This window comes from Zootermopsis nevadensis, unplaced genomic scaffold (assembly GCF_977971745.1).
Source record: "Zootermopsis nevadensis isolate Lab colony 2312 unplaced genomic scaffold, Znev_1.0 Znev_ptg000001l, whole genome shotgun sequence".
Lineage (NCBI taxonomy): Eukaryota > Metazoa > Arthropoda > Insecta > Blattodea > Termopsidae > Zootermopsis > Zootermopsis nevadensis.
In genome coordinates, this window is record NW_028259133.1 from 18,489,411 (window position 1) to 18,502,562 (window position 13,152).

Below are 13,152 nucleotides of genomic sequence, written 5' to 3' on the forward strand. Positions count from 1 at the left end.
CGGTACTATTTGGTGTCAAGTTTTTGTACAATAGAAGACCTACACATTATACAGAATGCAATTAGTAATGATAAATAACACTTTCATATGGCACAATCATTTCCTGTCAGGCCACGACAGTATCTGCTGCTTGCTCAATCACACTACACAACTGCAACTCGGGAACCACGAGCTCCTTTCGGAGACAGAATTCTGAAAATCCTATTAACGTGTTATCTTCAATAGACGTGGAAACAGACAAAAGAAAAGCCAGCCATTTTGTGTTCACTCTGAAAACAAAATGGAAGAAATTCAAATGCCCACTGAAGTACACAGCAGATTTTAAGCAAATGTTACACGGAACATTTAGCTGTAACAAACAATTCCAAGAAATATCAAAGAACACGAAATTACCTACATTTTCTTCTGCAATTTTGAAGATATATTTTTGCTCTTTGGTTAAAAAAAATAATTTTCACAAATAATCAGGTTCAACATTTCTTTGAATACAATATATTCCTCCTTTGTATGAAGAAAGATGCTGATACCAATATCTAACGTTATCTTTATCCTCATGGTATGGCACGTCCTCTTCAAGAAATTTATAAATATTCTCTTCCTCAAAATGAAACACCAACAGGAGGCAAACACAATACAACATAATTCTAATAAAAAATAAATAAGAAATATCTATAATTTCCTAACTGCGCTCAGTTTCCACTTTGATATTTAAATCTGTTGAAAATTACGTGTGAATAGTTGTAAATGAGCATGCAAAAAAAACAACAACATTTAAAGCGTCTAAATGTTAATAACAAAACAATTGAACAAGTTTCCTTCACCCTAGTTGCAGTTGTTTCATCCACACACTTCAAATGACTAACTACTGCATCAAGTTGTTACCTCAGCCAAGTCACATTTTGAAGTCCCTGTTCAAATAGGTCGTAGCGAGGTTTAGGAGGGAGGGTAAAAGCGACACACACAACTATCCCTGAAGATGAGCCCTTGGAAGTATGAACGTCACGTATGTCAGTACTCATGCTTGTCGACTACCCAGGCAGAAAGGGTGACCAAACTTGAGTACAAACATTTGCTCCCGTACTGGTGCTTGCATTACTGACCACCATGCAATAAGCAATTCATTCATCGTGATTACTCGTGAATCAGACGCAAATCCTGTAGTGTAGAAAGAACTGTTTGAAAATTAAGGAGCTGGCGAGGAAGACCAGTTAGAATGAAACTGCATTATCAACTCCATAATCTCCTTAATGTTCAATGCTTTACAGTTAAAAGACATTAGTTTAACATTTAACCATTAAACACAAAGAATTTAATACAACTAGCTGAAATTTGGAGTGTTTTTAAATCGAGCCTAATAGAGTACAAAAAATGTATCTGTTAGCGATGCACTTGAATTCATAAAACAATACCAATTAACAAACTCCTGTAAATAAAATGTTTTAGATAAACAGCAGAATCATGACTACAAAGAGCGTGTCTCAATTTTTCTTACGCATGCACGAACAGATCTAGCTGATTTTAATTACGATGTAAGGCGACACAGCACATTTAATTAAATGACTGTCTTACTGGCTGCAATTCAAATATTAATTGACGCTAAATACTAAATCACCCACGAGCAACGAAATTCAAAATTTTGTAACACATATGGCACGAGAATATAGTGTGATAATGAACGCCAATAGGGGAGGCTCCTCAAAAGAATAATGAAAAATTGGGCAATGTCAGTCATGCTTACAAAGGCTCAAATAACAATAATAATAAAAAATTTAAACCAAAGTACAAAACTACAACCAGTCCACTGAACAACGCACACAAGACACCCAGGAATATATTCATGAGATGGTTGTTATAAAACATGAATAGTGCAAAGTCTGTGTGAGTCCCTTTCTCGGCACACGCCACTAAAATCAAGAATTCTCACACACCAAAAAACTTGACAGGAAAAAAACTGTATCTACAATTGCTGTAGTGCAATCCAGTGAAAAGTTAATAAAACATCTGTTGAATCTGAGAGGTTGAAGGAGTTGCTCTCAGCTGCAAGGAGCACCTACCACCAGGTGTTCTGCCCCCCCTCACTTGTAGGCCTCAAATCACTAATGTTATAATTCCATTAAGGCACTGAGCTATTTAGAAGTCATAGAGGATAACAAAAAGTCTCAGGTTTCAGTTATTATCCAACGCAAACATTTGTTTTAAATAATCCAACACTCTTCCTCAGGCACTGATCCGCACGATTAAAAATGGTAGAAACAAAGTGTGTCCAGACGAGCAAGGCAGAATGTTCGCAGCGCAGCCAATGAAGCGACAGTCTCTTAAATGAATTGTCATCGTCCTGTATCGAAAAGCACCGCGAGGCAGTGGCGACCCAGTTAGGACGTTTCAGTCGTTCCGCTGCCAGCAAATGGGAATTCGCTGAAACATTCTGCGACGCAATTCGGCAGCTTTGCATCTACCACTCTCACCCGAGTCTCGTGCCCGCGCCAGAGTGCCGCCAAGCGTCGGACGCCCGTCTTTGGAAATTTTATAGTCACATGGTATCACAGAAAAGCAGTAATTGGTTAACTGTAGCAGCAACTCCTGTCAATCCCTCACACCACAACTCTCACTTTTTTTTTATCAAAAGCTGAAAACAGTTAAGTTCCTGTTGCAGGCCATAAACCAAGCAAATACAATAATAAGTAAGGAATAATTACCATCAAGCAATCAGCTGGTCTACTATGAAAACTACTTTATTCAGAACTGCTCTACAAGTGCAAGTCTTTGCTACCAGATGGCAATCCATCCAGCCCCACTACGTTCTACACACAGAGAAACTACAAAAACATCTAACACTAAGGAACTAGTCAAGTGTACTTATCGACTACGACTTTTAAAATACGACAAACCACCAAAAACAGAAATAACTAGTATGAAGTAGTAGGGACAGGGAGTACATAATTCAGTTCAATGCGATAAGATTTTCTTTTTCAGACCAACCCTCTGAAATCTTTTCAAAGTTAATCATCTATGTGGCACTCCCTTAAACACCACATGACAGGCTTCTCAAAGAAAAAATACAAACTTTATTTGCTCTTTTATCATTTAGAATTAAATACAAAAATAGAGGGTTTCACCTTTTCTCCCCTTAAAACACTTATTGCTGTTCTTATATTATAAAAGGGTATTGTCACTCGAGCAAAAGGAAAAAGTGATCATCGGATAAATTACGCAAGTTGTTAGTAGCTGTTTCAACGCCACATTAAGAGTATTTGGCACCATTGACACACCTGTTATTTCAAAACATGACTCTAAAAAAAATGAAGAAAAAGGAAATACAGACAGAGAGATGAAAGAGGAGAGAATAGAGTAAGGAAGTAAATCTGCAAACACATTGTAATAATAGAGAGCTAAGTTTAAGAATGTTACGTACAGTAAAATACCATTACAGCTTATTTAAGGGGACCCAAAACCCTGAAACATTATTCAAATTTTCTCTTACAGCTACTGAGAAGCTGTACAAAAAATCTGTTAACAGCGACTGTGGGTCAATTTCTCTGGTCTGGGCATGCGTCATCCAAATATAACTCTCTCTCTGCCCGAACAACGTCCACAAAAAAACTAAATTTGTAAAAATGTGTGGACCAAGATATTTCCAAAAAACATTGTTTCGCGCATAACTTTAACTCCACAACACAACCAGTTATACGCGCACGCGTCGTTTGCAACGGTTAGTACACGGACTACGATTTCACACCCGACTATAACTGTAATGATTTTCTTCTCCTTCTTGTCATTTTGAAAGAAAGTAACTCTTAACTTAAGGGCATCTGTGATGGTAGTTTACTGCACTAAGACTCTGAAGTGATCATCTAGCTTTTCACATTTTTCCTTTTGCTAGGAGTTTATTCTCTGCGAAAACCCCATATCAAGAAAATGCTTTGGCCCCCACTCCCCTCCCCCCTTGCCACGTCTAACCCAAACACTTTCTGTCTGACCCACGAACTACGACTTCAGTAACACAAAACAGTATTAAGTTAAAACACTCTGCAGCACATCTCAGTCTTTGTTATCACTACCAACCAACAAAGCGTCCGTCATGATCGTCACCAAATTTACAGCTGATCGATCTCTGCACGAGAACACATACACTCAACACTTAATGTTACGAACCAGAAAACATCTGTGGTACTATTACGATACATATGCGTACAATATGGTAGTACGAAGGAAACGAGGCATCTATTTTCTCAACGCCATGTCCCTGTCATTAGCGAGTCATGGATTGTCATTAATATAAATAGATGAGATCACGCCGTTGTCGGGTTTTGCAGAGAATGTCTTAACCGTTAGTTATTCCAAGTCGGAAAAGATCATCACATTGGGTACATCGAGTAATACCTGCTATTTTCATGGTCAATCTAGACTATTATAAAACGAGTAACAATCAAAGACTTATTACGTTTACGTGACCTCTCGAGAGGCGAAGCACACTTGTGACCCGGTGGGCAGGTCAGAACCCGCCGACACATCAGGCGGTGCTGACGAAACTAAGAGCGAGAACATTCGCATACGGTTCGCAAAAATTCACGTAGGAACCTAGAGAAGTCGCTCGTATCCCCATTTGGAAATCGACGACCTCATTAAATTTTTCACGACACTTGGTTCCGACTTCAAAGTCACATTCGGCACAAAAACACAACATAAATTAAGTTAAACTAAATTGAAATTAAATAAATAACATCCGCGATGCTGCCTGTGTATTCCACTAAGAAACTCGCCGTCTACATACTAACCTAACTAAAAAGCATCATTCCACAGGAAACTGTGTGTGCAAGGGAAGAGGGCGCGCTCTTAGTTTCACAGCAGGAACTGATCTGCCTGCTAATCAACGCCCAGCAGTAATTGGTCCGCAAATGTCACATGTGAATGACCTTGATGCATGATGGACAGGAGGGCTTACCCTTCCACCCAAATTTTGACAAGACATGTGAAGTATGGAATGTCGACAGGTGAATGAACTGCATTTACATGCATTTTGGGCTGTGTCGGGCTACGTCTAACGTGGGCCACCGAGGAGCCGTATTATCTATAGTTGAGAAACAGTTAGGGTGATAAGGCTGCTACGGCCAGTTGACTAGATGCTTCAATGACAATCCCCACCAAAAGGAACAGTTTTATAAGGAGCTTTCAAGGTGGGGGGGGGGGGGGGGACCTGACTTTTAGGCAGAATTTGGGGAAACTTCAATGCTGTGGCCAGTCCCACGGTACGCATGTTAAAGATGCCTCACTGGAGCCACCTAATTGGAAATTTTCTGAACATCCTTAAGATCTAACTACAGTGCGCCTTTATCGGTGTAAATACACAACATGGGAGAATAAATAGACCTGTTCATAAAATACTAGGGGGAACATGGGACCTAAATATACAAACATATTTAACTTGAGATCTAAGAACATAATACTTTGTTGCAAAATCTCCAATATTGAGATATCGAACCATTACCCATAAGCAGAGCAACCTCTTCTAATGCACACAATCGGTTTCCACTACGGCACCCGGTTTATCTCCCGCGTGATATAACCGTTGCCCATAGCGATGACAGTTTTGCCCTAGTTACAGCTCTGAATGTGGGAAGATCGTGTTCGGGTAAACTGTTTTCATGTCTCGTGTAAAAAAGAAAAATACTGGGCAGTCATAATGAAGCTGAGAGCTCCAAGTGCCATTTCTAAAAATATAATCTCTAACAACATCACAAGGCAGTGGGTCCAACTTACATCAGCCTACGTCATCTTAACTACCCATCTTTCATTAAGATTAAAGGGTGGGATAATAGGAGATTCTCGTTTACCTCTCTGTGTTCCGAGACTGGAACTATGGAAGATGCTGAGACATTGATAATACTGCTTATTGCGAGTTATTATTGCTTCAGGCTAGGGAGGCTGGCTTACCAATTGAGATTTTTAAATTGTGCCCATGAGCAAAAGCAGATAAAATTCATGTGTGAGTGTATCTTATATTTGCGTGAACTAGGGATCCATTTTCATCCGGGCCGCTGTCTAAACAACACAAAAATTTGGCAATGCTGAACCTTATAAACTTACATCTTTCCAAAGAAGAAAATGGAAAACTGAGCTGTACACGCTTGTACCTCTGTTTGCAACACGTAATCACTCGTCAGATTTAATGCAGTCTGACGTTGCAGTTCGGTAACACGCGCGTGTGCCACCGAAGGTGGGTAAGGATTGGTGAGAATAATTAAACCTGTTGGAAGTCCTGAAGGACCACTTCTGAATGATTCAAGCCCCTCCTTGATGATCAACTTATTAAAAAATGCATTTATGCTTAATTGCTGAGGGAGACTCTTCAGACGTACATGCCCATGCCGTACATGGAGCCCCAGTCCACTCCTTGGAAGCTCGACATATCAACATTGGTAAGGCTGTACCCCTGGTACGGGTTAGCCGGTACAGGCGGAGCGAGGGTCGCCTGATTTGCAGCCGCGGCGGCCGCGGTAGGCGTTGCTGTCGCGCCCACAGCTGCTCCTACTCCTCCAACTCCAGCACCAACACCACCCACCGCTCCGACTGCTGTAGGAATGGGGTACGGTGCGTACCGATAGCTCGCCAGGGTCGGGTACGTTCCAAACAGCTTCCCATATCCTGCCAGAGCAGCTGCATTTTGAGCCTGTGCGGCTGCTGCCGTCGCTGCTTGAACGTGAGCCTGGGCCTGCGCAGCTGCTAGCTGACTGGCTGGCGTCAGGGGCTGCGGGGCCCCCATCCGAACTCCCAGCGGGCCCAGAACCATGCGTTTCCCCAACAGAGTTGCCGTCTGCACTGCTTCTTTCGGTTGAGCCTTCTTGCATTCAACCTTCTTGTTCTTGATAGTGTGGAAATGGATCTCGCACACTCGGTCCACCACGTCTTCATTCTCAAAGGTGACGAATCCAAAGCCACGGTGACGCTTTGTCTGTTGATCCATCAGCATCACAGTTTCCTCCACCTTGCCAAACTGGCCAAAATAGGCCTTCACCTCTTCGGATGACGTATCCTGGCTCACGCCGCCCACAAAAATCTTCTTTGTCCTGTTACCAACCTTAGCTCTGTTCTTTGGCGTGGCATGTTTCGGATCAATCTTCTTGCCATCAAGAGTGTGGATAGGCACTTTCAGGACCTTCTCAACAGTATCCGGCTCTGAGAATGTTATGAACCCAAATCCACGGCTTCTCTGCAACAAACGTGAAAACAAATTTCTAATTCATGCTCTAATTCCCTTTCCTCTTGGGCACATGAGTCACGTTTAATCACCGAAAACTAGTTTTTCAAAGTGAACAATGAACCATAAGATACAGCATAAGCTGTTATACTTCTAAAAAGTGGATGCATTTATAATGTCTACTGCGCTCAGCTTAGTGGTCAAGGTCAAGGCGTTAACAGTCTGAAGCAAGAATTCTTAATTTTGTGACCCAAGTCAGCCATTTTTCTGGCATGTTCAAGAAACATGAATGTAAATCAACATCTTTTTATTTGGAATACGGTGGTTCACGACATGAAGCACAGGACCTTTATGGACACATCAAACACACCTGAAATGATTTCTTATCAAAGTTCAGTGGCGTGTCTTGACATGACAATCATCTATCATCAATATCAACAGATGGCCATGCAAACTTGTGAGGTGGGAACAATAATAACATCATTCAATGTACAACATCTATGAATGGCATTAAAATTTATGAGGTTGAATCCCTTTAGGCCCTTAAATACACCAAACAGAAATTTATATCTTTAATTACATTTTTTACAGACTCTCTGTTATACAGAAGGCATAATTTAAATTGACACAAATTAATTATCTGTTGGAATAAATCCCCCGTACTGTCTGTATCAGCGGAGAATTGATTCAACCTTCAGACGGAAGTACCCGCCTATGCAGGTGCACGGCAGTTCTAATACACGGTATAGAAGCATCGGGCGACTCTCGGTTCTCCATCAGTTTTCTAGCTTTCTACTGCTTTATCTCATTATTGTGTTTTTAGCATTACATAGTTTATGCAGAATTCAGTACATCAGTTCCGCCAATGGTAACGCATTCACGTGACCAAATATCACACGAACAGTTTCAACAGCGGGATATTTTTAGTGCAAGACAATGTTTTTAGGACAGCATTCAGGGTGTCACGGCTTCGAGATCAAGCCAATTCTCTACTCTGTGGGCCAAGTCTTATGGGTCTTCTCCTGCTAAATTATGTGTTTTGGGACAATATGTAGTTCATATACTTTTTAAGCTATGGGCTCCACCCCTGCCAACCCTACCCTCCTCATTTTAGGGATTAATAATTAGCAGAATGAAAAGCGACAGTGAACAGCGTGTCCTTCGTCTTTAGAAGCCAAAGACCTAGTGTCGACACTTCACATGGGACACCTACTAATAAAATCTCGATTTCCTCATACACAATTTCTCCAGCGTCTCCAGCAAATTCTTCCATCTGTTTCCTGAGTTTCATTCATTTAGACTACATTGGCAGAATTAGGTCCTGTAACTACTGCTCACAGAGCCATTCAACGGCAGATGCTCCATGACAACTCCTTTGTTACCGAACGGAGAGAACAAATAGGTACGGCCACTCACTTGGGTAACGGGGTCCTTCATGATAAGCACATCTGTGACCGTGCCAAACATGCCAAAATACTCCTTCAGCTTCTCTGAAGACGTCTGCCAGCTGAGGCCACCGACAAACAACTTCCCCGGAGCCGGATCACCACCGCTCGGGGTTGAGCGCCCAGAAGATCCATTCTGGCTTCCGTTCATCGTCGGCATTAGACCATTTCCATGGAGGTCGTGGTCCATGAGGCCATTCCCTTCCATGACCGCTGAGCTGCAACATACAAGAAGCGACAGCGATTAGTTTCTTTTTGTTACAGCGTCTCCTCACAGCTGCCTTGATGATTATTGCCAGCACTGTCTGTATCACCTTTCCCATGTACAAGATCCAGTCTGAAAATAATGTTTTGGCAGCACTGATTATCATTAACTATCTAATGTTTGTTCAATGAAGTCTTCTCGGGGATCAGCTCTGTAAGAACGGTGTTGGTGTCCATAAAGCCACCAAGAAAGCTTTAAATATCTTAGCCTCATTAATAGTAACTGTTCTTGAACAAATTCTCGAAATATTAACTGCTGATAGTAAACACGTTCCAACGATTATTTGGATTCGTATCCTGCAATATTACAGAAATGTGTTCCAAGAACTGGACTTTAACATTTCAATCTGTGAACATACTGGATGCTCTGATTCTCATTCTACGTACAACGTAAATCGAACATGCGTTTTTAAGTGCATATCTTAGGGACAGAACGGTCCGCTTATTGAAGCCGCACGGCGCAGGCGTCGGCAAGGAAGCCGGTGGTGGGCAGAGCAGTATCTCCCTCTCTAGCTTTCAGCTGATGCGAGAGGGTGGGGGGGTTACACACGAGCGAACAAGAGAACCGAGGCAGTTCAAGAACGGTACGGGGTAACGCTAATCCTGAGGGTGGGTGGGGGGTGGGGTTGTTCTTTTGAACATTCTCTTTCAGGCAAGTGCGATATTGCAGTAGTGACTAACATGTCGCGTGTAATCTGCGCTGTTCCAGGTACACGAGAGGAGGAACGGCTAGATTTCAGAAGTTGGAGGATCTACTTCGCCCGCCCCCCAGTGCGTGAAGGTAAGACCCGCTCCATTTCCACACGTCCTTAAACAAAACCGTAGACTTACGTATCTCCATACATGATCCCACGCAACTGAAACACAAACTCCCAAGTCGTGTCCCGTCGCCCGTCTACCCCCTACGAGATCAATAACCCGGCCACCCAGCTTGCCAGCTGCCTCACACCGCCTCGCGCTGCGCACAGCACCGGCTGTGGCACGGACGGACCTGCTCGGACACCGCGGTCAAGATGTACCATCCAGCACGTGGTTTTCATCTCAAAAAGACCAGGTGTCCTGTTCTAAGAATGCTCGGCTTTTAAGTGAGTGGACCATCGGCGCATACGACACAGAGTGGGGAAGGGTAGAACGACCGAAGGGGGACTGCGCGTTGTCATGGCAACGAGCGCAGGAGCAGCAGAGCTAGCGAGCAAGAACTGCTTGCTGGACCCCCTCAAACCCACCCTTCTACCCCCTTCGCTCAGTCAGTGGCTAGCGAGTGGAGTGAGTGGGTGAATAAGAACGAGGCATCAAGACGGTCGGCGGGCTGTGATATTGTCCTGTCACAGCAGTACTGATCACAGAGCCTACTGCTGTTTCAGGACATTGCCACAGACCCCGGCAACTCGGCCAGACAGACATCCGAGTCCACAGTGCAGTGCTACAGACCCGACTCATCGATTGCTCCCTCCATTTCAAGACATTCTCTGCAAGTGCTTCGCGTCGGTATCGGAATTCAATGCCAGCAAAATGCTACAGTGCGCCTCATTTGAAACACCTTTCTGCTCTAACAGCGTTCACAGTGAGGAACAGACGGACGGTGTTGCATGGGGCAGATTCTCCTACTACGTTGAGAGGCCATTTTTTTTTGTTGAGATATTCGCAACACAGCGACAAAACGCCCAGAATCTGGGACGCTTTAACTCTGAGAAACGGTTATTTCAATATAATAAATTTATCGATGGACGTGATAACAGTTATTATGGTGAACATACGTGAATCTGACGTTTTGCGTCCTAAAACATCCATCTTACAGAAATACAAGACGATAACACGATATCGTTACCCCCCCCACCCCACCTCCCCAGATGCAGAACACAAGGGCACTTATACATTCACAATTCACATGTCAAAAAATTTATTTTTGTCTTTACGCTACAAAAGACGTAATATTTCCTGTGAATACCAACAAAGCACATGGAAGAAGGCCGATCTGCATAATCGCACTGAATCTCGCTGTGCAAAACATTTTGTGGGCCGCGGGTCTGCCAGCATCTAGGCTGAACATTTGCACATGTACAGAATCTGCCACTACAAGACGTTACAGCATCGACAAAGCCACTCAGTCACTGAATCTCAACACTTAAAAGCCAACAGACAGTTTATCCGAACAATTTTAAATACAAGGATAAGAAAATATACCGTATTTTGATGAAAGGAATCTCTGCACTGTGATTCGATGCTTTCAGCTAGGATACGCTCCTTCTACAAAGATGCCCCCCCCCCCCTCGACAAATCTAACAACGAGCCTGCGCGGCCATTCTCATCGCATCGTATACCATGAGGACCATTAAGGAAATGCAGCCAACATTGATTCCGCCCTGCGTTCCAGCTCCAAGTAAGCCATCCAGATGTAAAAGCTGACTTCGGTCGATTGATACAGGGCGGCGTGTTCATCTGCAATGTTTTTATGCGAAACCAATCTCTTTAGTTTGAAGTTTTTGTCTCTTGTTCTGTGTAACAACTATTTGTATGTAATACCGATAACCAAAAACTATTTCACGTTCATTTTTAATAATATACATGTTCACGACGTTATATGACTGCGTTCAAAGCAGAATCACAAACTGCAGGACTTAAAGATCGAAATACAAATGCCATGTTTGTTAACTTTCAATATATAAAACATGACTAATGTATATTCTGCGGAATCATATTTATGCTTTCACGAACAGTGCTCGCCTGCCATCATCAATCATAAGAAACAAAATAACAGCTCCCACCTCAAACTCGCAACTTCACCGATGACAGGAACGAAGACGTATTTTGGGCACTGCAGTGCCAGATAGGAGAACGCTGGCTCCGGCCACAGTCTGAGCTGATACTAAGAGCTAATGGACCAGAACCACAGAAAGAACGGAGACTTGTGCACACGGGGTCAGGGTTATAGCTACGGCAAACAAGATATATGATGAGACTTCCTGAGTTGCAGCTAAGTCCATAGTCAATTTCATTAAAATGGCTGGTGGAACTTTTCGGAGGCCTTTCGTTTCCTCCTGAACAACACTTCCGGTTCGCAAGTGCGAGGTTCAAGAGGAGTCCTCGAAATCAAGTTTAATTACATTTTAAAAATAATGTATCACATTATAATACGGAATATAAAACTTATGTGTAAAAATTTTCGGGACACCCTGTGTATGTGATTATACAAAAAGCGAACGTGAATTTAAGGCCGAAGGGACTAACTTTCACATGTTACAGGCAATGTGAGGCTTCGCCCCTAAAGCAATCATAGTTCGGCTCTAATTATTTAAGTCAAAACTTGGCAACGGTGGTATGAACCAACTGACACCGAGTCACATGATCAATTCATGTTTGCTTACTGAGCCGAGCGCTATCCAATTATAGTTCGTTAGTCTCTCTAATATCTGAAACGATAATTCCATCGCGGCAATAAAACTCGTTAAGTTCCCGGATTCTGGGATGAAATTCCGAGGGCTGGGAGGATCCGGAAACAGAGAATGCTCTCAAAACAAACACGCTTGCCTACACTGTCACAGGAATTAAAATCTAAAATAAGCAGAGGAATTTGATAATAAAAACAGTAATAGGTTCCTTATCTTACGGACTGCAAACAGAATTTTAATAATTTAATTATAAGGATATAAAAGAGAGACGATAATTTCATGCACCAATGAAATGTGGTCGTTTTATGCCAATGGAGAAATTGATCTACGTAAATTTTGTAGTTAAGATTTTCTTTTATAGTGTATGTAATAAGTTACAAACATGGCGCCTAAGCGAATTTTCAAGATATATCCAACTATCAATTAACGAGAATCTGCAAAGCCCTATTAACGAAACACAGGCCTACCCATAAAAATCACCCAGTTCCGTCACAAATTATTATTACAGTGGAGCCTCTTCATACAGCGGCTGTGATCATGTCCTCCAATACGATTACATGTTTTATATTAAATAAATGTTAAGCTGTCCCCCGAAACCCGCATTATATCGAGGTTCCACTGTACTATTTATTATGATCATTGTATAAATCTGAAAGAAGTAGAATGTGTGGGCGTGGTCTGGATTCACCCGTCACGGGACGAGGTCCAGGAACCAGGGCATGCACACAGGGTTTCAAACCTCACGTTCAATGAGGTTGGGGGGGATTTCTTAGCCGGCTACTGAAGGCCGAACGCTACTCCGCGAGCCTAGTTTAAAACAGCGAGTTGCAAAACATCGTTAAAATGCGAACGTATTCCT

The 13,152-nt window shown here is 42.6% G+C and overlaps 1 protein-coding gene and 1 long non-coding RNA gene across 12 annotated transcripts in view; one reads left to right on the top strand and one right to left on the bottom strand.

Moving 5' to 3' along the window:
• Nucleotides 1-13,152, top strand: part of LOC110830539 (uncharacterized) — a 41,622-nt gene that overhangs the window by 23,090 nt on the left and 5,380 nt on the right. Inside the window, exons 3-4 of one of the 2 annotated variants that reach the window (XR_015534304.1) lie at nucleotides 9,614-9,685; nucleotides 11,136-11,922. This is a non-coding gene — a long non-coding RNA (uncharacterized LOC110830539). Of the gene's footprint in view, nucleotides 1-9,613; nucleotides 9,686-11,135; nucleotides 11,923-13,152 lie in introns of those variants that run through there. The other variant, XR_002543269.2, reaches the window with a different exon arrangement.
• msi (RNA-binding protein musashi) overlaps nucleotides 2,717-13,152 on the bottom strand; it is a 279,108-nt gene continuing 268,672 nt past the window's right edge. For all 10 annotated transcript variants that reach the window (XM_087345550.1, XM_087345557.1, XM_087345541.1 and 7 more), the window contains 2 exons: nucleotides 8,612-8,858; nucleotides 2,717-7,207 (listed from right to left, as the gene is read on the bottom strand). In XM_087345550.1, the coding sequence (XP_087201676.1) occupies nucleotides 6,347-7,207; nucleotides 8,612-8,858 (1,108 nt within the window). In that variant the 3' untranslated portion in view covers nucleotides 2,717-6,346. The remainder of the gene's footprint in view (nucleotides 7,208-8,611; nucleotides 8,859-13,152) is intronic.